General features: G+C 38.6%; 1 protein-coding gene and 1 long non-coding RNA gene across 2 annotated transcripts; one reads left to right on the forward strand and one right to left on the reverse strand.

Annotated features, from left to right (window-relative positions):
• Positions 1-1,153: 1,153 nt before the first annotated feature.
• LOC109493836 lies at positions 1,154-22,104 on the forward strand. The gene is made up of 5 exons (XR_006588861.1): positions 1,154-2,020; positions 2,715-2,834; positions 10,097-10,199; positions 14,884-18,265; positions 19,689-22,104. It is a non-coding gene; the product is annotated as an uncharacterized LOC109493836 (long non-coding RNA).
• Positions 22,105-23,119: 1,015 nt separating this feature from the next.
• LINGO2 (leucine rich repeat and Ig domain containing 2) lies at positions 23,120-25,708 on the reverse strand. Its single transcript, XM_006939197.5, has one exon. It carries the CDS (start codon positions 25,706-25,708, stop codon positions 23,888-23,890), a length of 1,821 nt encoding a protein of 606 aa, XP_006939259.1. The 3' UTR covers positions 23,120-23,887.
• Positions 25,709-27,253: the final 1,545 nt, after the last annotated feature.

The following is a 27,253-nucleotide window of genomic DNA, read 5'->3' on the forward strand; positions in this document are numbered from 1 at the left end:
ACACTACCATAACTCTTGTGTCAGTGTCCTTGCTCTGTGTATGTAACCGCCCTGCCTGAATGACCCTGTCCATAGTCTTCAAAGCCCAGGTGATGTCTCTTCCTTGAAACCATTCTTGATAGCTAACACTTGACATCTTTCTTCTATGAGTAAGGAACTTCATAACAAAGAGTCTTGTATTCACTAATGTTTCTCATGTGTTTGCTTTAATTTATTACAGACCCTAAACACTGTGGGGGCAAGATTTTACTTGTACTTCTTCCCTCTTCTCCTTCTGCCAACAAATCAGAGTGTTCTGTCAATCTATAAGTACCTTATGATGACTGGGTAGTTTATCATTTTATAATTGACCAGTTATAAATCTGATATTAATTAATCTTTGAAAAGTCAGAAGACAATTTTAATTTCACTAACTCTCTCCAAAAAGTATTTTTATTTTCTTTAACTGTATTACCTATCTTTCTTTGGTTGGCAGTCTCCTTGCAGACGTACACTGCATATAGTGTTCTGAATTCTACTCCCTGCCCCTTCCCATATCATCACGAATAACCCCATATATCTATATAATCAAAATTATCATTTGTAATGTAGCTTGTTAATAGTCCTTGGCCACTGTGCAATTTTCTTATTAAGCATAAAAATTATTTTTAGTTTCTTGCCATAATGTACAATTAACATTTTCAAATGTGTACCCTTTTGGCTTCGTTGTATTTTGGAGATAAATTCCCAGGGTGTTGTCTGATTCATAATAGGTACTCAGTAAATGAATGCCATTGATTTTGTCCCCATTTTTGAGTAACTTTATGGGCTGAGTCAGTATAAAAGTTACTAATTTTATCTTTGGTTAACAGGCCTACCAAAAATTTACAAAGGCATTTTTTTCTAAGCTCTATTGTCCAGCTTCTTTGGGAAATGCGGAAGCACTGGAATCAGTCTTCCAGGCTGTATGTTTTTCCCTTTGGAACCTCAGAGCATCTGATGTAACAGCAATAAAACCACCCATATTTAGCTTGCAAGGATGAAACTTTCTTTTTAAAAAAAAATTTTTTTTAATGTTTATTTATTCTTGAGACAGAGACAGAGCGTGAACAGGGGATGGACAGAGAGAGAGAGGGAGACACAGAATCTGAAACAGGCTCCAGGCTCTGAGCTGTCAGCACAGAGCCCGATGCGGGGCTCGAACCCACGAACTGTGAGATCATGACCTGAGCCGAAGTCGGATGCTTAACTCACCGAGCCACCCAGGCACCCCAAGAATGAAACTTTCATACAGAAAATCTTGTAACCCAAATGTCGTTGTCTCAGGGCACATGGTGAACATAGAAGTGTCTTCAGAGAAATATGTATTGGTCCTTCACATGCCTTTGTTTACAGTTCAGATTCTTCTGTCCATTAAAAAAATGCAGGATTTTTTTTTTTTGTATTTATCATGGGCTTACCAGCCTCCCCTCCTTTACAAAAATAATCACAAACTATAAAACATGTAAGGATTGAAACAGAATGTATGACACTCATATAAAGATGGTTGTGATTTAAGAGACAGGAAATGTAATTATGTGCAGCTGAAGTTCTTGTCCTTGCTTATGCAAGGGCACAGTAAATATAAAGTTGCCATACCCCAGGCAGTACACAGTATTGCTGTAACTTGTTGAAGAGATATCAAGAATCAAATTTGAAGATCTCCTTTCCTGACATAGCACTTTGTGAACTGCCACAAATAGATTTGTATTTATTTTAGGTGTATGTTGTTCAATGAATGAATCAATGAATAAAAGCCAGAAGTGTCCATCTCCAAAACTCATACGGTGATAGAGTATCTCTGTCCTTTACATCCAGGATTTCTGGGTAGTGTCTCCTTCCCATTTTGTTCTTTTAGGAATCCACCTTCATATTCTGCAACTTATGGACTAAATGGGAAAGATAACCACTGCCAGTATTTCTAATGTAACTAATAAGGGAAAGGAAGAGGGAAGAGAAAGATGCAAGAACACTCAAGTAGATGCATCACCATGTTTCTACGGTGAGTCATGAGGCCACAACTGCTGTCTGCTATTTTTGTTTCCCATTATTAACCCTTCAAGGGTTTCTCTATCTAGAATTTAATATAGTTAGGGTTCCTTGCCTAGTATGGTAATTAAATATTATTTCTGAAAGACAAAGTTGGTCTTGGTCCTACTTATGTGTGGTTTGACAGGGTCTGCCCTTAACAGCAGAGTCATATAGGAGGTGGTTTAGGGTATTCTCTGGGTTCAAAATCCTTGTGGTCCCCACTGTGTAGCTATAGCAACATTTCCTATAATTGTGAGGCGACCCCATGTGATAAGATATAAGATATATGGTTGCATAAGATATACAGTTCCAAAATGTCCATACTGAGACTCAGCTTTCATTTTGTGGCAGTATTATCTGTGCCCCAGTAGAAGTGTCCCCCCCCCATAGATGTTAAATCTGTGGACAAGTGGAGTGCTAAGCATGGGATCAAGCTGCAAACATTTTGAATGTGGGCCATTAAATGTATCATTAAGGGGTACCATTGGCACTTTGACCGTTTGGTTCCCAGATATGTTATTTTGGTTGTGGGTAAAAGACATGATATCTTGTCCTTAGTTCAGGTATATATACATATGTTGCAAGACTTCCCTCCACCTTTACTAGATATTTGCTCCCAGCTGGTACTACATCCATTTTCAGTGATCTATTTTAATATCCTCCAGTATCAGCTACTTTTGGATGATGACGCATATAATAAGATCTCTGGATCTAAAGAGGATTTAGGATGGAGGGCCTGGTTGTCACAAAATATTCTGCTAAAGAATTTACAATTCAGTTGAGAGGTAAGTCATGGGAAGAAATTTGCCAGATGAAGGGAGGAAGGGGCAAAAGTGTTTTAGGCAGAGGAAATAGAACATGCAAAGAACTTGTGGGGGGAGAAAGGATAGTGTGTTTGAGAAACATAAAAGTGGGTAACAGTAGAGCGAAGCACAGAGGTTGTATAAGAGAGAAGTATGAAAGGAAGGTTGGTGATACAGGGGCCAGAGCATACAGAGCCTTATAGATCGTGTTAAGTATTTTTGGCATTTATCCTAAGCATGATGGGAAGCTATAAAAAATGTTCTCTGTGTGTGTGCATGTGTACAGAGAAGGGGAAAAGGTTTGACATAATCAAATTTGCTCTATAAGATGTTCATTGTCCTTATGGCATGGGAAATACATTGTAAGGGTGCCAAAAAGGATATAGGGAGAGTAATTGTGTGTGTTTAGGTGGGGAGGCACAACAATAGTATGAGAAAAAAATGGTGTTAGATGGGTGGCAATGAAGACTGGAATGAATGTTCTCTGGAATACTCTGAAATTCAAGAATTCTCTGGAATTCATGAGATTTTAAGAATATAATTGACTACGTGTAAATAGAGACAGTTTTCCAAGGAGGGAGAATACCAAAGGGCTAAATTTGGGATCTGAGAGGCTTGAAGATTTGATAGTGAAAGGGAGGAGGATAAACCTGTAAAGAAGGCTGATAAAGAGATCATAGGGAGGAAACCAGGAGAGACTTCTTTTATGGAAGCCAAGGGACAGAAGTGTTTTAAGTGATGGGTGTGGTCAATAGTGTGAATTGTCAGTGAGAGAAGTCAGGTGATTTGCACACTGAAAAATGTCCCTTGGATTTAGCCTCAGAGGGGCACTGGTAATCCTCAGCAAAAGTTGTTTTGGTAGATAAATGTAGGTGGAGGAAAGAGTGAGAATTGAGGAAATAAAAAGAAAGGGATAGCAACAAAGTATTTGAAGAATTCTGGAAGGAGGTAAAGGAAGAAAGAGATTGATTGCTGGGAAGGAATGTGGGTTAGTGGATAGAGGTGGTATTTTAATGGGAGACTTCTAGGATAAATGGTATTTGAGGGTCAACTGGGTGGCTCAGTTAGTTAAACATCCAACTTTTGATTTTTGCCTTCAGTCACAGTCTCATGGTTCCTGGGATTGAGCCCTGCATCAGGTTCTGCATTGACAGCACAGAGCCTGCTTGGGATTCTCCTTCTCGCTCATTCTTGCTCCTCCCATGCTTGTGCTCTCTCTCTCTCTCTCTCAAAATAAATAAACTTTCTTTTTAAAGAATATTTGGTAATGTAAATTTACTGAGATGGCAGAAGGATAGGATTTGAATAAGGAGGGGCCAGATAGCTCCTCTATTGTGACAAGACAGGTGCATTAGATGTGGGACTAGGAGTTTGCTAGCAGAATCCCAAGGAGTTCCCATGTGATGGCTTCCAATTTCTTAAAGTGAAGATTATCTGCTGAGAGTGAAGGGAAATGGGGAGAAGATGGGAAATTTGAACAGAGTTTTGAAATTGTGATTAGGGAGGATGGAAGAGTGAAATGATCCTGAAAGGAAAAAAGGAAACAGCAGGACTGTTGGGCACTGTCGGCAATGATAAATTTATAGCATCTGAATAGGTAGGCTGAGGGGTAGATTGTGGAGGATCCAGAGCTAAGTTCAAATGTATTTATCTAGTCTTGTGATTCTCAGACTTGTCTATCTTCCAACGCACTGCCTCCCTTCCCATTCTCCTGGACTACTTACATTTCTTTAAAATCCCAACATATCTTTTCTCAAGTTCTTTGCTCATAATGATCCTTTAGCCTAGAACATCTTCAACTATTTTTCACATGACTGTCTTGATATAGAAATGACTGAGGCCAGAAATCCTTCCTAGAATGGTCCAAGCCTTGTGTCCACTGTCTCTATTTAATCTGCGTGCCTGTCCTCAAGTCATACATCCAGACTCCTGTGTGCTTGTAGTCTCCCCCACTGGGCTGTAAACAATTCAAAGCAAGGAAATTTGCCTTCTTTAGCATGTCTCCCGGGCACCAACACAGGGTTCTTTCATAGGACACACTCTGCAAATGGCTGGGGAGCCAATGATACATGGTCCTTCCGCTCACTTTGAGCAGGGCAGGGGGGAAGTGCATGATTCCTAGGGGTGCTACAGCAGGGGCATCTGGCCCGGGGTGAAGTCATTGAATCAGCAGGCTCCATGCTGGTGCTGGAGACTTACATTCATATAGTTTGTTTCTGCCCCTGTTAGCCTACATACAGTTACATGTATGCTGTACCCACACGTGCGTCCCCAAATGCATGCAGATGTCTGTACACCCAGATGGGCATACAATTTGCATTCTCTCTTTTCTCAGCTTTTACTTCTATCTCCTCCATCTGCCCCAGATTCCTTATGGAGTTATGGTTGTTTTCATACTCTTCATATTCATCTTGATCTCTTTCCCTCCCCTTATAACATTTCCTGTATTCATTCCTCTGGGCCTTGTGCCCTTTAATTTTGTCTTTTATTTCTGCTGCTTCTTTCCAAGCTGCTTAAAGCACCTCCCAGCAGACTCTCAATAGGAATACGGAGGATCGCTTTGGCAGTGCAGATGTTCTACAATGGCAGCGTTTGGTGCTTTTTTTTTTTTTTTCTACTGGGACTAGATGCATACAGTGTTTCACTGCTCACTCTTTGTAATAGTACTGCACAGGCAAAATGTTAATCAATTATAGCAGCAGAACTAATTAAAAGGCATGCATTATACATCTTGTGGACACATTCTTCATTAGCATAGATTCTCAGCATTACACATTCATGTCAGAGGGAATTAAGAGGAGAAACTTAAAAATAAAGAACGTACATAGACAGAACAAGACGCTTTGGTTTTCCCAAGATTTTTTGCTGAGTGTATGTCCTTGTGGATTTAGAAGTCTCTCTTATTTTGTGTGTGATTTTAAAAGAAAAACACTATGTCCTGTTTTTAACGTACTTCAAAAACCCAATGATCCTTAAGATGATAAAGTTAATCCCCCTCTTTCCTGCATCAAAAGCTTAAATAGTATTCAGTGAACAGTTTTCTAGAAATAGAAAGAAGCTTTTAATTTATCTCTACCATATTTCCCAACAGATATTTAATTATAAATAGCTTAGTAACTAGACTCTTAGATTTTCAATACTATTGCTTTTAATTCAGTTTTTGTTCCAGAGCCCAGCTTGATCAGTAGGGAGGCAAGCCAGGGGTCATAGGGAAAGGGCAGCTCAGAATTTCCTTATAGTCCCCCTTGGTTATTTGACTTCTTCTTTAGGAGACTACATTGATTTAGGCCTTTGGTGTGACAGTCTGGGCTTCCCACTACTGGACCGCATGTTATCTGTGCTGACAGAGTGTTCTTGTATGTTAGCAATTCTCATAAGTTGCCCTGTGAACATCTTTGCCTGGAAACCAATCTGAGAGAGGTAGAAGTGGTGATACAGAGATGACCAGGCAGCCTAAGGCTTTTCATGTAGCTGTTGAGCCAGGTGATTGGATACTGCTTTTAACCACGAATATTCATATCACTTGTTAGTTTCTTGCTTCTTTCCAAAACAGGATTCAGGAGCTTGAAATACCCAGGTGCCTAACACTATCACAAGAGCTGTTCAACTCTTCTGTTGGCCTATAATTTATTCTCCACTCAGTTGTTCAAATGAGATTTATAAAATATAAATTGGATCACATTGCACCCTTTTGTAAAACCTTCAAATGCTTCCCATCATTTAGAAGAAAATTCGAAGTCCTCTAAATGGTCTGCCAAGCCCTACTTGATTTCGTGTCTTCTTGAATCTCATTTCTTACTGTCTTTTCTACTTTGCTCTAGTCGTACTGGAATTTCTTTGTTCTCTGAGCATGTTCAACTCACTTCCTGCTCAGGACCTTTGTACATTCTGTTCCTTTTCTCCGACAGTCTCTTACCTCAGATGTAAGCATGGTTTGACCAGTAAGTTCATCCAGGTGTCTCTTCAGAAGGGACTTCTCTGACTACCTTATTTAGAACACTGGGTAGTGTTTATAGCTACCTATTATTACGCTGTATATTTATTTGAGTGTTTTCTCTCTTCTCTGTCAAAATTTGAGTTCCTTGTGGTTACAGGTTTTTTCTGTCTGGTTCAGGATTTTTATAGCCCTGGTCTGCAAGAGTGCCTGGTACATTGAAAGTATTCACTGTGTGTTGATTGAATGAATGAATGAGTGAATCTTCCTTCCTGAAGTCAAATGAATACTGCTATTTGGATTTAACCAGTTACTGAACTCAAAAGAACCCATTAGGCACATGCCTCCTAATGCAAGAACTTGAGAGGAAATTACACAGGACAATGAAAAATATTGTAAACAAGACTCTAGTAGTGTTGTAGGAAAATGATGTAGGGTCAGGTGGAATCTAAATGTATTTCATAGAAAAGGACACGGTGACAATCTTTATTATAGATGCTTTCAGCAAAACCTACAGTATTTCATGAGGGTTCAGGGAAAAGAGTCCCCTTTTCCCTTATTATTCAAACTGTAAACCAGCACCTCTCTGGTATCACTACCTATCAAAAGCTTCAAAAAGTTATATTAAATTTTGAGTCGCAATTCTACTCCAGATAATTTAGCATAAAGAAATGACTATGAACATTGGTATAGATTTAGCTCCAAAGACCCTTAATACATAGTCGTTTAAAATATGGGAAAAAAAAGTTGGAAGCAACCCAATGGCGCCTGGGTGGCTCAGTCAGTTAAGCGTCCAGCTGTTGGTTTCTGCTCAGGTCATGATCTCTCAGTTTGTGAGACTGAGCCTCACATTGAGCTCTGTGCTGGCAGTGTAGAGACTGCTTGGGATTTTCTCTCCCTGTCTCCGCCCCTCATCACACATGCACTCAATCTCTCTCTCAAAATTAATTAATTAAAAAAAATTTTTTTTTTAATTGGAAGCAACCTAACTACCCTACAACAGGGCATTGGTAAAGTGAATTATAGTCCAATTAGACAAGGAAATTCTGTGCAGCCATTTATGATGGAAAGAGACTCACAATAAAATGTTAAGTGAAAGAAAAGAAAAAGAAAAAGAAAAAAAATGCTAAGTGAAAAATTTTTTGAAATAATAGATATCCATTAAAAATCCATATGTACTATATAGAAAAATTGTTTTATGCTTAAGTTGGCTTAACCACCTAAATGATAACAGTGTGTTGTCTCAGGCTTACTGGAAATTTTAAGTTATCTATTTTCTATTGTTTTTTTAATGGACATTCTATTATTTAATGGACATTCTATAGTGGACATTTACTGTCTAATTAAAAATACACACCAATAACCCCCACAGAAAGTGAATGATTTGTTAAAGAGCTTCAGGCAGGTGAGCTCCTACTCCTGGTCTATGAATATGCTTCCCCGTGATGTGTCCTTTTAGGCTATGTATCAATTTATGTGACATTCATTTACTAAGCATCTACTGTATGCCCAACTTTGGTATCAGGCTATCCCTTTACCCTGGGGGTGTTGACTTCTCATAGTCCTTCACCACCTTTGTAAGAATTTCCCTGGGAAAGAGGATAGATTTGCACATATCACCTTTTTTTCCTTGAAGATAGTTCTAAAATGGGAAGTGTCCATATTAGCTCCATCTCAAGGCTTTTCATTTTGGATAATCCACTCTAAGGAGGTTTTTTGCCCAGGAGAGTAGCTCCTTGAAAGTAAACTTGAACCTTTGGCCTGCAACAGTTCTGTCCAAAAACTTCTCATTGTATCACTGGAGTAAATGCTAAGCCCAGCTCCCCATGACAGGGCTGATACACATTGTTTCCCACCTTACAAGGTGGACAAAGGCAGGAATAAAAGCTTGCTGAAAGACTTCCAGACAGAATCGTAGCTACAGAACAGGCACTGCCTGGGTATCTCCTTTTCCAGGTGTCTGGTTTAATGCAGGATTCCCAGAGCCTACCATATTAACTGGCCCAGAGTAGGGACTCGATAAATGCTTGAGTGAATGATTTAGAGACCAGATATATCAGCTCAACTGTTTCTAATCTCACTGAACGCATCCAAGACTATAGAGTCTTTTCTGTGAACATGTAAAAATTTAAGGAATTTGCAAGCGTATACTAAGCATGTTATGACTCTGACAAATGAAAGTATGTTATGGGAAAGTGACAGAGATGAGAAGACTCATAAATAATCCATGCTGCATTGTAAAGATTGCAGGAGCACATATGGACAATTGGCCTTGTTTCTGTTAACACGTAGGTGTTTAATTGGAAACCTAAATAATATATTAAGGTTTCTTTGTTGGAATCACTCTGTGTCATTCTGCTTATCTGTCTCTGAATGAGATGAATTTCCAGTGGCATGCTTAGAAAGCTTTATTCAACAGTAGCCAGGAACCCCTGTTAATGATCCTTCCTGGTAGGGGCTCCTGGGTGGCTCCGTTGGTTGAGCATCCAACTTTGGCTCAGGTCATGATCTCGTGGTCTGTGAGTTCAAGCCCCGCGTCGGGCTCTGTGCTGACATCTTAGAGCCTAGAGCCTGCTTCGGATTCTGTGTCTCCCTTTCTCTCTGACCCCCCGCTCATGCTCTATCTCTCTCTCTCTGTCAAAAATAAATAAACATTAAAAAAAATGATCCTTCCTGGTAGGTGGAAGATTGGTTTCATCCTCCAGGGAGAGTTGGTTGTGATATTTGGGTCAGAGTTGCCACAAAGTGTCCATCTGTCCCATTAACCTCTCTCCTTCCCCAATTAGCTGAAGTTTCCAGCCTTACACCATACCCAGGTTTCCCAAATGAGGCAAGCATGCTTCTGTGTTTCATTTATCCCAAGATTTATCTTCCTTCCATAAAAGTTCTGTAGAACAGACAGAAATGGTTTCTTATAAAAAGAAGATGGGGTTTCCTCTACCTGTGGGTGGCGCAGCCTCCTTTTATTTTTGGTTTTACTTTGGTTCCAGGAAAATGTCATTCTCATCAAGAAAAATGTGTCAGAAAAAAAATCTAGACAACTATGTTGTATTTGGGTTACATAAGCAAATTTCCAAACTAGCTAATAAAAAGAGTCTGTATTAACATGAGGGCAGAAGACGTGTCAAGGTGATGAAGCACAACAACATTTGCCCCTGAGGTGGCTGTAATCGCATACATGGGATGGTAATTTCAGAGGAACAAAAATGCTCCTTTGCCCATTAAGATGCTCATGCTATTATGAGCAGGCAGAAAGAGTACACTGTGCTATCCTTTTAATTGATACCAAATTACAATTGTATTTTTACAGCATCTCCTGTTAGATCCACATTAGCTGTAAGAGAGTTCACCCGGCTGGATGTTACTGCAAAGAACATCAGGAGAATGAATAAGGGATCCAGGGCTGCTGGGAGGTAAGGCAGGGGCAGCACAAACACAAAACAAAACAAAAACAACAAACAAACAACCCCCCCACCCCACCCCAAGTCTCAACTAAAAGCAAAGGGAGCTTGAGAAGCTGAATGTCATGTGTATGGCAATGACAGAGGCCTCTTTTTGAAATGACTAAAGTACTGTTCTACTTAGGGGACTTGCAAAGTTGGGGGCAGCATGGCAGAGTGGAAAGAAGATGGATTTTGGAATTGGTATCAGGTGAAAATCCTATAAAATGAAAAAGATAGTGCCCACTTCTGGGGCTTCGGAGAAGATTAATGTGCTTATTAAAAGTCCCAGGTACATGGTAGATGCTGTTGGTATCTATTGGTATCCTTTGGTAGCCTTCATTAACCTCTAGTTTTGGGCTCTGTAAATTTCTCAGAAGACCATATCGACTGGCCTGGGAGTAACTTTCTTGAAGAAAATGAACTTTTTAAGATCCATTTCTCATCATGATCACTACAGAGGATTTTCTCAGAAAGTGTTGGCTTATCACCTGGGCCTGGCACCCTGGTTCTGTATTATCCACAAAACCAGTAGGAATATCCACAGGGGAACTTGTGGACATCTGATCAGAATTCAATTTAGATACTTCTCTGCTTCAAACACACAGTTTGGGTTTCTACATTTTATTCACCAGAATTCTTTAGGTCAAGCAAATGGTCATGGTAAATGCTGTTGTTCTTGCTTAGACCAGAGCACCTTTTTCATACTAACATAACTATGGATAACAAGTAAATAGCCCATCAGTTGGCTCACATGAGTAAGCCAATCTCATCCTAAAAATGGTATAGCCGACCCAGAGTGTGAGTAAATTTGGGATCATGAGAATATTGTCATATCTTTTTCCTTGAAACGGATTTTTTTTGGTGAATAGGGAGGGGGTCACAGTCAAAATAGAACTTGAAGTGTTTGAGAGGAGCATCAGACAAGGGATGGGGATTCCAGAAAGAAGTTAACTCACAGTATTGAATAAGAAAGGAATTTAAGAGATGAATATTTCTGAGAAATGCTCTGCGGGTGTTATGAGAAATTGGGAGACACAGAAGCTATTTAAAAACTTTGGTGATGTAGAATGAAAAAGTCATATGTAATTGTTGAGAAGTAGTACAACAAGTGAAACAAGGAAAGGAATTTTTGCTAGTTGTTGAAACCTTTTTTCAATGCCCTTCATTTGTTTATATCAACTTTCCTAACTTGCCTTCCTAACATTGTACACCATCTCTCATGCTCATGATCAATAAGGGTGATGTAGCACTTTGATTAATGTTCATGAACCAATGGCTATGGTCTGAATTGTGTTCCTCCTTCCCCTTCCCAAATTGATATGTAAAGCCCTAACCCTTCCAGTGTGTTTGTATTTGGAGACAAGACTTCTAGGAGGAAATTAAAGTTAAATGAGGTCATAAGAAGGGTGGGGTCCTAATCTGATAGGGTTGGTGGGCTTTATGAAAAGTGGGAGAGAACGAGATCTCTCTCATGTCCCATGTGCATGCACCAAGGAAAGGCAGGTTACATGAGGGCAGAGAGAAAGTAGCTGTCAGCAACCCAATGAAAGAGCTCTTGCCAGACCCTGAGCCTGCCGACTCCTTGATCTTGGAATTTCCAGCTTCCAGAACTGTGAGAAATAAGTTTCTGTTGTTTAAACAACCCAGTCTCTGGTATTTTGTGATGGCAGCCCAAGTGCAGATACCAATGTGGTTTTTTTGCAGTGGAGGGTGGGTGGGTGACTAAAGTAACTTTAAATTATTATGGCAGAATCTTGGCCTACAGATTTTTTTTTTTTAATCAAGCTTGTACTTTCATCTCACTTTTAAAAGTTTCCTGACTGATAAAAAAAAAAAAAGTATCTCCTGGTCATATTCCATCACTTGGAGTAACATTTTCCACTGGGGTGGCGGTGGGGAGTGGGAGGTCCTGTTTCCATATAGCTTGGAAGGATTTTCTTCATACCTGTTTATCTTAGGTAATTCTGTAGTCAGCCTTGAATTGCAGATCCTTGAGAATGGCTCTTCTTGATTTCTTTCAATTCTAAATCTTGAACAATTTTATTTTATTCTTTCCCAAGTATATATAAAAAAGAACTGAGCAATGCCAATGAATATAGGAGAAGGCTAAACTTCATTATAATATGATTAATGATGCAATACCATTAATGAAACATTAAAAAGATTTAGAATAAATGCCTTTTTAGAACATTCAAAAACCAAGTACATTTTTTTAGGAAATTATTTTATTTCTGTGTCTCAACAGATGAAATTCATAACCTTGTATTCTGATAAGACAATTCAAACATACAAATCAATTACAACAATGTGCTTATCAGCTCCCCCCTCCCACCCCTGTATTTTAAAGCAACTGACAGTTATGAAGGACACCAGGACAATAGGGCTTAGCTAAACAATATGGCAATCAAAAACGGCCCTCTAAGAAAATAATTACAATAGTTGTTGAAAAGAATTTGTCCTTTGAGCAAAACAGACTTCATTAAAAGAATCATCATGAACCAAGGAGAATTATAGTTTCCCTTTCCAATGAAAAGGAAAAGGGGATGTATGTTAGAACAATGGTACAAAAAACTGGGGAGTCAGGCTGAAAACAACAGAAAGCCCTAAGCAATAAATTTCTCCAATAAAATGCATCCCCTTGAAGATATCCATTCAAACTCTTGTGTCATATTGAAATAAACAACTTTTCCCAATCCCCAGCACCTGGAAGTGAATCATTTTATTATCCTTTGCTAAAATTAATTTAATAATTTTCCTAAGCCAGCATCTCTCAGAGTGGAGTTTGTGATAAATCTTGTAGAGATCATACTAAGATAAACCAAGCCAATTGATGGTCAATGCCATGTTAGATTCTAGTTGTAAAGGGAGTAGATATAAACTAGCAGACCTGGGACTCCCAGGGGGAGAGGGGTTCATACTCAATAACTTTATCCAACCAACTCTAAATCCTGTAGCACCTTTGTAATAGGCCCCTGATTCTACATACCATTCCCTCATGCTTTCATGGTAAGCCTCACAGCACCCTTGTGAGGTAGGTAGTGTTATGGTCATTTTAAGAGATGGGGATGCAGAGATGTTAAGTAGCTTGCTCATAAAGGAACAATGAATCCAGTGACAGAGCCCTGGGGACTCTTACCCCAGATCCTTTTCTTTTTAGTACTTAACCATTCTGTCTCCCTGAGAGTGGATTATTAAAGCAGGTAGGTCCTTAAAGTCAGATTAGTACCTGGCCATTTGGACACTAAGGCCCATCTCTAAACCACGTGATTTGGATGGTAGAATGAGAAACAGGTTGTGATCATCAAAGAAGTTAATGTGGAGAAATGCAGCAATAAAGTCTGGACCACAATTTGATAATGACTTTATTTATTGATGTGCTCTTAAGTTACAATGATAACGAACACTTAGTAGATGTTGCATGATTAAATGGATGGATGGATGGATGGAAAGAGATTGTGCTTGGATAAATGGAAAATTAAACTTTCTATGTATTTTAAAACAAAAGCTGGAGAAATCTGATTTGCAATCTCTAAAGGATAAAAAGGAAAGAGTTAATAGATTCCTGAATTTCCTGTGGGCATATATTTGAGCTAATACTGACAGCATTTAAAAAGATGAAAATACACAAACATTTAAATTAATTATTAACAACGAATTTGTGCACTTACTGGTTAGGAACCTGAACTACAAAGACCAATACTAGAGGCAGTAGTGGTACATACATAAACATGATCCATTTTCCTTTGAAATGAAGTTGTCTTGTATATTCCTAATTTCTCACTGCCATTCAGTTGAAAAGCTTGTGTTATCCGGTTCTTGTCAAATGCTATTTTTAAAATACACAGAAGTAAAACAATAAACTTCTCTTCTCTTGACTGACCAGCCAGTGTACACTTGTCAGTGACTTTCTGTTTCTGTGAACTCATTTTTTTTTTCACTCCAGAAAACTCAGGACTGAAAAGAGCTTCCATGTATTGAAACCAGCCCTGCATTAATACCAGCAAATTTCTTGTTTAGTGCCACGGAAGGCTCTTGAGGCCACTGAAGCAGAGGCAACCAACTCTGCAGGTGTTGCTTAGAAGAGTTGATATAAATCCAGAGGGTGGAGCTAACTGGGTAGTCACTTAGCATTGCATATTTGCTCTGTGTTCGGTGAATTAATTTCCAGTAGAATATTTGATATACATTGAGGCTTAAGAAACTCTGGATGCCATGGTATGGATCTGTGTGTATGTGTTTAAGGAAGTGTTTGTCATGAGAGCCCTGAATGTATATAATAAATGCAATCTATTAGTCTTTTGTACATCCAGCTAATAGCCCATGGCGAATGGAATAGATTAAATGTAGTGAATTGCCTCTGTGCTATGGTACTACCACGCTTGAACTCTTGTGCTTAGGAAGAATATGACCAGTGATGCTGCACGTAGAAAGGGCTCATAAAATGTTACCTTGGCCTCAGAAGTGGGGGAGGGAGGTCTGTAAATAAATTTATTTCCCAACGTGACCATGAATAAACTCTTTCAGTATAGATGTCACTTTTGCAACCACATGTAAGATTTAGATCTTCCAATCAAGAGGTAACTGGTCTGGTAGGTTTTTGTTTTGTTTTGTTTTGTTTTGTTTTGTGGACACTGCTCGGATTTTCATCTTTCAGATCCTGACTCCTTAGTGATTGAGTTCTTAGTTTTCCTTATGAGAGGCCAAATAGAACAGTGAGAATCCTCAGGTAAGATGCATGTTTTCCATCTGCCTTTTATTATTCGTCCAGGTGGTTCTTGGTTATATGTGTGTATATTTGGCATTAAAATACATATACTATTTAGAGAGATTTATTGACATTTCCTAGCATTCTGACTTACCCAGACTAGAGTATTATGGAATGAAATACTGCCTACATAGCTCTACCAAGGTGTTTCCTTCTAAAATTTTTTGATAGAAGGTTATAATTTTTGCATTTTGTTGTTTATAAGGGTTCATGAAAAGCACCATAGTGAGAAGCCTTAGCAGCCCGTGTTTTCAGGTTTTGCACCAGCCAGTGGCAGAATTTCTAGGTGAATTTCCCCTTGGGAATTCCATTAAGGTTTCTCAATTTCCTCCTCTTTATTCCACATTAATCTTCATATCCTAGGTTTTAGTTATGACAATGAGGTAATTAAGAATATCGGGTTCTATAATAAACTTACCTGCCTTAAAGGGAATAGGTAGGGACTTAAAATATTTATTTTCACTATATTAAATAACACAGAAAAATTAACAGCCAGCTAGCTGGAGCAGTATGCTCATAACTGAGGAAAATTAGGGGAAAACAAAACAAAAACCTGATTAACTTCTAAGTTTACAAAGCAGCACATGGCCAGAGGGTCTCTATAAGTAGAACCAAGAGACAGGCTGAATTAGAAGTATGTTTTAGCTTCCATTTAAAAATTTGACTTAGTTATGTTACCTTCTTCCCATTGTTAAAGACTAAGTCCTGAAGTACTGGAACCATTTTCTCCCTGATCAGTGTGTTTACTGGCCAACCTAACTTGTGATATATTTGTTGGTTTAGGTGTATACTCAACAATTCAAAATTCCACTCATGGATAATCTGTTTTAGTCATGTGAGTTTAGTAGTATAAAATGAAAGTCACGTCAGAGATGTGACTCTTACCCAAGCAGCTCTGGCATTATTAGAAAATCTTCAGGGAGAAGGAAATCCCTCTCTGGTGGCAAGCTCTTCATTTTGCAATTAGAGAGGCCAGCAGTCTCAGAATTCTAGTATTTGTTGCTGTGTAGAGGTGAATCCCAGGCTTTCTTGTCATATATCAATATGGCTTCCAGGTACCATTCCTGGCAGCATGGTGCCACCTCCTCCACTTATTTCTTCCCTGGAAGGCACCTGACAAACTACAGGCAGAGGGGAGATGATATAGATGACAGCTACCTGAACACAACTCCCCTGAAGCCCATTCCCTTAAGTACCAAAGTTCAGTAGAAAGATTGCATGTTGGTTTTTATGTTCTTAACTCTTTCACTCTTTAACACTGGGCAACCTCCTTCCTTTGTTACCAATTTGCCTGAAGACAAGATATTTTTCTTCTTAAATTCATGGTGCCATCCTATCTTATGTCTTGAATCATTGATAGTTGGCTGAGTGAAAAGTAAGTCAGAATAACTAGATGTTATATGTATGCCTGGCTGAAACCTTCATGCCTAAAGTCATGCCCATTACTTGCTCATGTAAACAAGTCAAATGGCTTTGGGGTAATTTTTCAAGTGATACAGGATTTATCTTCACTAAACTAGAATATAGTGTGTTAATATTACCTACATTTGGATATCCAACAGATCAAACCTTGGCCCCTTGGTAATTTTGTGTAGAAAGAACTTAACAGCTTGGTATCTGATTTCTGCTCTGAGAAGTCTTCACCTACTGTGGCATTAGAATCAGATTCCACTGGATCTGTGTTTTCCCTGACTGAAGATTATTAGATTATTAGATCTAGTAATAGTGCTAAAAATACTTAAGCAACCTCAGGTTCCTGGTAAGGCTCACAGACCTTACCTCTATCAATAAGGAAGTATTTTCTGATGTATGACTCCAGTTGGCTTTTCTTACTCTCATTTCTTAATAATACCCCATTGGATTTAACTGAGATGTCAGATGCTTAAGCCCTTTGCATCTGTGAAGAAAACATGTTTTCTTATTTTACGTATTAATAAGTGAATAAGTAAAAATAAGTGAACTTGTTTTTACATGTTGAAAAACATGCCTGCAACAATAAATCAATCATAGTCAATAAGACACCACAGACCTAAATTGAGATACTTTAGTCATTAGCACTGATTATTTGAGAACAAAAACCATGAGGCATTAAAAAAAAAAAAAAGAGGGTTGTAGCTTCCAATCATGGGATGTTCCCAGAATCAGTTTTTTAGGAAAAAAAATCAAAGTAAAACACAGACACATAATCTTTTCTCTTTTTGTCTTTTCCCCTCCTACTCCATATCAGTCTTCAAAACAGTTACATTTTAAACACTTATAAAATCAAACCACCCTCTCCTACATATTTATATACACATATATAAACAATAGCTCTTAAATTATGATTTGGGGCATTACAAACTATATGGAAAAAACATAAGACAATTGACTTGCATTTCAAGCTACCCATGTGTGTAATATATCTGATTTTAGAACTAGGGAGGAAGAGTATGTTTTCTTCGAAATAGCCTCTTAACAAAGTTTGTGACTCAATTCCTGTCTCTTGCTATCACATAGGTATGTATATGAATCAGTGTGTTGCTAAACACACATGGTTTTTTGTTTTTTTCAAGTCTGAATCTCCTAAATATAACAAATCTCATATTTGTTAATTATGTGGTATAATAGATTGTACTGATTATATTGTAGTGGAGATTAAAGATATTAATTTAGAATAGGAGGTGTGCACCAAAATGAAGAATGTTAACATGGCAACCAAATTTCTGGACTTTTTCTCTTTGGTCATATAGAGTAGATGTAAAATATTTGACCCATTTTCAGTATAGAAAGTTATCTTTTGAACTCTACTGGAATTAATACGGTTAACCAATTTAATAGTATGTAAATTTGCATTTTTGTTGTCTTCTAATGGCTACTTTGCATATTAAAGGTAAAGCCTTCCTTAAAATATGCAGTACACTCTTGATTATGCCAGCTCTTTTCTCATTCTGCTAAGGCTATAAATAAAGCTTCTATTTAGAGCTGGCATTATATCAACCCACCTGCTTCTAGAAGAGAGAAAAAAAATCAGAATCACTCAACCTGCAGATTGCTGTCAGCTTGTGATTATGTGAATGGTAAGTCTTAACTTTTAAAGTGTTATGTGAGATAGGTTGGAGCTTCTCTTCTCTTTTCTTTTTTTTAAGGCAATTTCCAGTTTAACAATTACCCTAAAATTTCTGAGTACCAATGAAAGAAGACATTTCCCTGGAGAGAGCATTCATTGATGAAGTGTGACAGCAGCAGGGAGATAGATGACGATGCAGAGGAGGGCAGAGCTGGAGAATGAGGGGTAATTTCAGTTGTGGTCTCAGGAAAGGAGGCAGGAATGGGGGGAGGCACCAAAGCTTTCCTCTCTGTGGGCTCTCAGGGGACTTCCTAGTCCCTGCTCTCTTCCTCCTTCTCATTCAGGATCTTCTTTCCAGGGAGATGGGGGCAGGGGAGGGAAAAGTAGTGTTAAAGACCTTGACAAACTGAGAAGGGCTGTCTGAGGCACAGGCCAGTGTCTTTTGACCAGATTCCCATATTTTGAAGGAAGAACATCAGCTCCAGGCCTGTTTTAGAAAAATAAACCTTTTATAAACCTCTTACTCATATATATATATATATATATATATATATATATATATATATATACACACACACACACACATATATATATAATATATACTTACGTATATATATTACATATATTTTTTCTTCTTTTTTTTTGGCTGCGAACATTTTTTCTTATTTTTCTTAGGCAAAGCTCACACAAGACAAGCAATTTTTACTTTCTTTGTTTTTTGTTTTTTTTTTTTGAAATATAGCCACATTTACAGCTCCCAAAACAGACCAACCAATTTCAGAATTGGAAACTTGTCATTGTTGATTTAAACCATGGTTTACTTGGCTAAACCTTGCAAATTTAGACTTATGGCCCCTAGACCGAGTTTTTGTTATGTGACTTAGCTAAATATCATAGTAAATCAGCTATCATTTTGAGCATGTAGACTTCATTTGTGAAGTTGTCCTTTCCCTATAGCCATATTTTCACTACAGTGAGAATAAGACGGTTCTCTTGGGGATAAGGAGCTAAGGGAACAATGACCTAGAGATTTGTCAAGTGTTTGCCAAAGTACCAGGAAGCACCTACTGTGCCTAACCAACACATGCCATTCTGAAATCAACAATTCAGATAAAATTTCATTATCAAGGCTTCCCACAAAAAGAGGCAGAGTTGCTCTTAAACTCCTCAATCATAAAATATCAAGGACTTTACAGAAAGAATGGAGCTCCCAAAGGCAGTGGTGGAAGGTCTGTGGAAATAACCAGGCACATACATGATGTACTTGTCCCATGGGGAATGTTGCTAGGCCCTAATGCTAGTAATAAAGAATGATGTATCTTTACCTAAGTACCCAGTAGAATGAATAGCTTTCGCCCCAAAGGTTTGGTTACTAGATTCACATGTCATAAAATCCCTTTGGAATAGATCATGTGAGCTATATAAAGGTGACCAGGACATAGGAAACAGGGATGAAAGGTAACCTAAGTTTAAATTTAGGATTCTTTCTTGGAAGATAGTAACTACGAATTTTAGCAATAAAGGAAATAGAATTAAAATGGATTCAAGTATCTCTCTCCCTCTAACCTTTCATTAAATTTGGTAATGTCCTTTTGTCAGGTCTTAGCTTTCTACACTGAAAATGATGTATTTTTTCTTTTCTAAAAAGCCTGAAGACATATTACATGTTGCTGAACAGTTTCTGAGCATAGCCCATGGAGTTAAAACAAATGTCTTGACGCAGAGATGAAGGGAAAACCTGGAAGGGTGAGTTCATTTACATGGAGCTGTACTTAATTTTTCTTCTCCAAGATCACATCCCCTCTTTCATACTGTCTAAAATATAAATATGTTTGTTCCTACTTGAGTCATGGAAAGTGACAAAAGTCAGGCTTCAATGCAGGTGAGATTTATATAATCCCTTTAAAAAATAGTCATCGAAGGGGTGTCTGGTTGGCTCAGTCAGTAGAGCGCATGACTCTTGATCTTGGGGTTGTAGGTTTGAACCCTATTCTGGGTGCAGAGATAACTTAAAAAATAAAAACCTAAAAAAGATACTCATAGAAGATTATACAACTTCTGGGTTTCTCTGAGAACTGAGGAGAACAAAATAGTTGACAGAACAATGAAAAAAGAATCTGCCTTCAACACTGTAGAGCACATCCTGAATGCTTTTGTACTATGGGGGAGTTGTTGGTGATAAGCAAAATTTCTGAAAAAGCTTGAGCAAAACTAGAAACCTGACAAATGTCCTCAGGAACTAGGAAGTATAAGTCTGGCAATTATGGTTTACATTTTTAAATTTTGAGACTATTGGAAGAGTTCATAATTACAAATGCAATGAAAATGAAATGAGGTTTAAAAAAGTGAGTACTAGGAAAATTTGGACAAATAGAAATCCCTCACCAGGAACACACTAAGCCAGATTGTTTGGTTGGGTTACCTTACTCTAATGATATGCATTTCAGACACCTGGCGACATAGATCAATTCTCTCAGACTATCAGAATTCTAGCCAGAGAATTTGTTCTTCTAGAGATTTAATGCCTAGAGAAAACAAATATTTCTCTGAAAATGCTTCATATATATTATGTATGTGATACACACACTCACACACACACAAAACTGAAATGCTGAATCAACCCAGCAGTTCAATTCAGAACTAAATGCAGAGCCAAAGAACTGTATTTCTTCTTGAGATACTTTAAGACAAATCCTCTGCGAAGAAGAGGAGTCAGAGATGACTACTAAGAAGAGAATTTGGCCCATGTGCTCTCTGAGCTGTTACTCTCTACCATGGCCTACTTTGCTTTAACAAAGATGTAATTTAAAGCTATAAGGGAAAATTCCTTGTGTGTAACTCCATACTAAGCCCCAGAGCAAGTTAATGGAACCCCTGGTCAGAGCTTTACAGATGTAAAAAAGAATCCAAGATCTGCTCCACTAGTGAGAATGTAGACAATTAAGAAGCCTCAAGTTAACTGTAAATCCATTAGGTGATATTTCTGGCAGAAAGCAGCAGATTCTCCTAGAAATATCTGGCTAATACATTTTTATGATAACACTTAATGTAGGTGGTATTTTTTTTGTAATCTATTGGAGCCCAATTCAAGTAGTAAATTTTACTCTTATTGGAAACAGTGGGTTTAGGAATACTTCAGAAGAGGACTACTTTAGTCCACTGTTGACCAAACTGAGTTTGCTGGAACTCTAGTTTTTCAAGATGTTAACCATTACATCATGAAAGGAAGTGCTTCATGCTCAAGTAAATTAGAGAAACCTTAAGGAGACAATATTAAACAGAATTCTTTTTTACAGGACTTTCAGAGGATTTATTAGGCTCATGTAGATTTTGAACTTCAAGAGGTGGTTAAAGAATGCAGCATTTTCCCCACTTAGTAGTCTATCAAATTTCTTTTGGAACAGTGCTTGTTAATATCTTAAATACATATTATTCCACAGATCAGGGTATGGAAACCCTTGAAAAAGTGCAGTCTTTCTTCTTCCAATGGAATAATCACAAAATCTTTTAATCTTTTCATGGATGGGTTAACTTTAATCCAATTTCATTTGACTAAGCTGTGTTTGGTTAACTTTTAACAGAAAATAGCAGAATCGAAAAGCCAAAAGCCCTTTTGTTAATTGCTCAGTGTTTTCTCTTTTTGTTGGACAATAAGATGAAGTATTTTCTATTAAGTTTTGAAAGACTAGCCCTCCAGTTTGTTCTCTTTTCAGTTTGAAAGATTGCATTCCACCTGCACACAAGAAATAGAAATTGCAGAAAAATCTTGATCTGTATTATTGGATATATAATATCAAGTAATTGCCATGAGTGGAAAATGAATTTCTAAAAGATCGATGATAATCACTAGGAAAGTCAAATGAAAAATGACTTAAACAGGCAATTCTTCAATCTTTCTATCTCATTTCTACCCTTTATTAAGGGAGAAAGGGGTTTTACTGTGCTACTATCCAACTGGCAAAACAATTTCTAGACCTGTCACTTTTTTATTGGGGTCAATTTAATTTTATTGAAGCTCCTCAAAATTTCAAATGCTAAAAAAAAAAAAAGCCAGCTTTTTGAAAGTCATACCCCCAATCAGATATGTCAAGAACCAAACCTCAGACAGCTCCTATTCACTGTCCAAAAGGGGGCTCATTTTCAGGTCCCTCTCAAAATGTAGAAAGTATAGACATTTCCTATCTTTTGCTGATTAAATAGATCATATTTCATGAATACACTCTATATTCAGTGCTTTCTCAGGTCATATGAATATATGCCTTGAAAACCATTCACTGAACATTTAGCCAAATGGAATTATGGCTCATTTGAACCAGATCATTGGTGGTAGTGGCAGGATGCCATTTTTTTTAAACTATGTTTTAAGTAACAATCATTAATACAAACTGAATTGGACAGAGATTCTTGGGTTAGAGGGGTAAAAGTATCTGCACCATTTAACATATTTGTAGGGCTAGTGATCTTAGTTTTTCCTCACTGAGAAAAAACTAAGTGCTGTTTAATTCACCTTTTTTTCCTCACCTCTCTATAAACAAGATCAATACTTCTTGTGTACACAAGATAATTTTCAAAATAAAGGAAGCAGGGAAAAAACCCTGAAGTTACCCATTCAAGATAATACTGTATGTACAGTAAATAGTTGAATAGAAAACATCAGAATGGTAGCTAGATATTTCCTGGCAGCAATCCAGCCTTCAGACAGCTATCATTGTAACAGATCCTCAGTTGCATTAACATCATGGTATGCCTGGATCACCCTGGTTTGTGTTGGCATCTGAGAAAAACTCCTTTTCATCCAGAGAGCTTTTGAATATCGAATTCTTGATCTCAGCTACAAGGTAAATTATCACCGTATGAGTATATACAACGACTATATGCACTTCGATTTCCTATTAACCCATTAGTCTCAACTGATGAAAGTAAAATCAAGTTGTGTTTAAATGGATCATCTTCATTATTAACACCTACCTTGCATTTTACAGGTACAACTAGTGGCACACAACCTTCTGGAGAAACCAAGGGCTTTGTTACAGTAAACTGGTCCAGTGTGATATCACAAGTATAAAAAATATTCCATTCTGTATCAAAACTAGGCACATGCCTTTATTTATAGTAACAGAAGTTAACAGAGTTGAGCAGTTTTTCCTTGGGTCCTACTTCTTGGCATCCTACATCAGACAAACTCCTCATTCCACATATCTCCGCCCATAACTCCAGGGATCTAGTCTCAGGGTCATCTCTATGTAAAGGAAGGTGAAATCACACTTGGATCTATAATGCTGAGTAACTAAAAGCACAACCTCTCATTCATATTGCTTTAAAACATATACAGCATATATGTTTCAAAAAAAAAAAAGAGTAAAGAATATATTGATTTCTTTGTGGTGCTGAATCAACAATATGGTATGATGCAAGGCTTTAACAAATGATAATCAGAGATACAAATTTTTCTGTAGAGTATGTTTTAGACAAATGTGTCTTTTTAATATGTAAATCCTACATTGTAGGTTGTTCCTTTTTATTTTTTTTTCTTTTGTTTTTGCAGTGGTAGAAAATGTTGAGTAATTGTCCATGAGCATGAGCCAAAGGTTCAGGTTCATTACTGAGATCCCCAGAATGCCAATATTTGCAATGCAAACAATTAATATCCCACTGTGAAGGGCTCTGACACATGTCTGCCTGCCTGTAGGTGGAGAGTCTCCATAAGAAGTCCTCCTGCTTCCATGGACCCTGCTTTGACACAGGGGCAGCTGTACTTGGCTGCCTTTTAACCTAGTAATTCACTGTGCCAGCTGTCTCACTGGTTACCCACAATGACACAGAAACAATAGTGTGAACGGTAGACCCTCAAATCATTTTCATGTTGAACCTCCTGGGTCCAGCCACCTCCCCTTCCACAACAGCACCATTGTTTTTTCGGGGTACATATTCAAGGTCAATGCTGTTTTTGTGCTTGCCTTTCCCTCGGCTCCACACAAAAAGGAGGAGAAAACAAAATAAAACCACTCCCAGGAATGTGAAACAGCCCATAGCTGTAGATACCAGTATTGTTTTAAGGTCCAGGGAAAAGGTATTGACATTGGTGCCATTGGAAATGGTGTCATTGGAGTCAGTCATGTACATAGGGGTCCTGTTGGCATAAAGGAAGCGATCTGAAGTGAATCCTTTCACCGTTAAAGAGGCTGTGAAGGTGTCGTTCCCAGCGGCGTTGCTAGCGATGCAAACATACATCCCACTGTCTTGATCCTGGGCAAAGCGGATTTCCAAGGTGCCGTCGCCCAACACGGTGGCTCTTCCATTGGACTTGGTGGTGATAAAACGCCTTCGAGGGGTCACCCAGGAAATCACAGGCTGAGGGTCTCCATCAGCATTGCATTCTAGCTGGACCGTCTGCCCTTCATCCACTAGCAGATGCTGCAACTTCTTTTCACGGATTTTGGGTTTTTTGCAGGTAAAGTAAAAAGAAAGGGCAGTGCTGTGGAAATCCTTGAAGGATCTCTCACGGATGGTGTCTGGACCAGCACACATGGGCTGCTGGCCGCCAAATTGCAGAGTGGGATGCCGCTGCAGGATCCAGAGGAGACGGCAGTCACAGGCCAGTGGGTTGTTATTGATGCTCAGGACCTCCAAAGCCCTAGGGGAGGAGAAGACATTCTCTTCCAAAGTTTCCAGTAGGTTCTGAGACACGTTGAGCACACGAAGGAAGCGGAGCCCTTGGAAGGAGTGAGGCTCAATGGTGCGGAGCTGGGCCCCCACGATATGGAGCTCCTGAAGGCGGATCAGGTCAGAGAACATGCCTGCTTCGATAGTGCTGATGGGATTGTAGGAGAGGTTAAGATGGGTCAGATATACCAGGTGTTTAAAGGCAAGGAAGGGAACAGTGGACAGGTTGGTATTGGTGATGGAGAGGGATGTGAGGTTAAGACCATAGAGGCTATTGGCAGGCATCATATCCAGTAAAGGCCAATAGTCAATCTCTAGATGTTTCAGGTGGAACAATCTTTTAAAGGCATACACAGGCATATTGTTGATATTGAGATGCTTCAGATGCAGGCTGATGAGGCTGCGGAGGTGGGAGAGGGCTTCTGTTGGTACTGCTGTTAGGTTGCATTTCTCCAGGGTGAGCTGCTCCAAGCTCAGCAGCCCACTGAAGGCCCTGTGTGATATGTAAACCAAATCATTGTCCCCCACTTCTAGAAACTTCAGGTTATGAAGGTCTTGGAACATGTAGTCCAGTAAAATGACAATCTTATTCTCACTAATGTCCAGCTTGGTGAGGTTGGATAGCCCCGTGAATACTCCCAAAGGGACCAGCTTTAGGCGATTGCCTTTTAGGCGGAGGGAACGAAGGTTAAAGAGATTGTTAAATGCTCCTGGCTCCACATTGGCGATGATATTGTCACTCAAGTCTATCTCCTCCAGCAGAGGATATGATATGAATTCCTCAGGGTTGACACTTTTCAGCCTGTTCTTGCTGAGGTCCAAGATTTTGGTCTCGATGGGAATGCCCTCTGGGATGGCGATCAGCCGCCTTCTGTGGCAGCTAACAGATTTGTTCTGGGCGGAGCACTCACAGCGAGCAGGGCAGCCGATGGTGGATCCCATGAAGAGTAACACCACAGCCAGACCCAGGAATGGCTGCCAACATGATATGGCGGTGTGAAGCATGACTCCACTTCTTAGTCTACACCTCGGTCACGGGCCTGCAGGAGAAAGGAGCACGAAAAGTTGAGTTTGGACATGGATAGGTAGATGAAACAGCAAGTACAATGGAATGGACTCTGGATATAGAATCACACCCATGTGGGTTGAAAGCTGAGAGCTGTCCTTATTGCTACATGAGGTAAGTTGTTTTGCTCCCTGTAGTTTGGTTTTCTTGGCTGTAAAATGAGGGTGATAATATTAATAGCATCCTATACTTATGACAATGTCAGTATTTGACAATGAAAGAGAGACACTGGCAGAGACTGTGAGGCCCAACAGCATACATTTCACAAAAGGCTCTATTTTGAACTCAGACAACGACAACAGAGGTCAATGGTTAAGAGGAAACCTATTCAGTTTGAATTCTTGTTTGTGTCTCTAATGTTGGGATATCATCCTCTGTTCAGAATGAAGCTAATAGAAGCTTCATTCAATGTCAGGCTCTGAGGTTCAAAGTACAAACAAAGGTACATCCACTATAAGAGGTTGGGGCTTTATTTGCTTCATATATAAACTTTCTATTAAAAACTTTCAGTTAGAAGGTATACATCCTTCAGAATTCAGTCTTAATTTATGAAGGGGTTTTCTTTTTTGAGGTAAGCAGAAAGATCTTAAACATATCTTCATATTCTTGGTATTTTAATTATAGGGGAGAGGCAGAAACAAGGCACCATAATGGCTACTATGATGATGAAAATGCTTTCTTTAAGATTTTGGGTTACACGGACACCTGGTTGGCTCAGTTATTTAAGCATCTGACTCTTGATTTCCATTCAGGTCTTTACCTCACGATTTTGAGTTTGAGCCTGACCTTGGGCTCTGAACTGACAGCATGGAGCATGCTTGGGTTTCTCTCTTTCTGCCCCTCCCCAGTATGTATTCTCTCTCTCTCTCTCTCAAATAAAGAACAAAAAAAAATGGGGGTTACATAGTGAAGAGTGTAAAGAGTCGTACCTCTAAGAAAAAAAAATAAATGAACTTTCATATTAAATTCCAACCCAGTGAACATGTTAAACTGCAATTAAATAGGCATCAAATGATGTTGGAAATGAGTATGCTTTAACTGGAGATAGTTAACAGACACTGAACTCGCTGTTCATGTGAAGAGCAAGAGATGTGTTGTTGAGCTTTGCTTCTCGACATGAGATCCTGAAGCATACACTTCATCCACAAACACCTTTTTTGTTATAAGTCTCAGTAGTGAAAGCCAACATTTGTAGATAAAAAGTTATTGCTAAATTTTAATATTCACTCCTAGATTGTACAAGAGCAATTAAAAGTACATTCTCCAATCACAGTGTTTACATATATGTTATACATGTAAAGCTATGTCTACATCCACATAAATGTATCTGTGAAAAAATAACTAGGATCAAACTTAATGGTGGATCACTAGAGGAATGCCTCCCAAATGTAGAAATAAGGCAAAGATTGAGAAAGTGCTAGCGACATCAATCATATAGGAACACAGGAATTATTATTATTGGAAAAGATAATGGTAAAACTATA

This window comes from Felis catus, chromosome D4, assembly GCF_018350175.1.
Source record: "Felis catus isolate Fca126 chromosome D4, F.catus_Fca126_mat1.0, whole genome shotgun sequence".
Classification (NCBI taxonomy): Eukaryota; Metazoa; Chordata; class Mammalia; order Carnivora; family Felidae; genus Felis; species Felis catus.

Coding starts and splice junctions, on each gene's coding strand:
- LINGO2 (XM_006939197.5), bottom strand. CDS start 25,708: ATGCTTCACACCGCCATATCATGTTGGCAGCCATTCCTGGGTCTGGCT.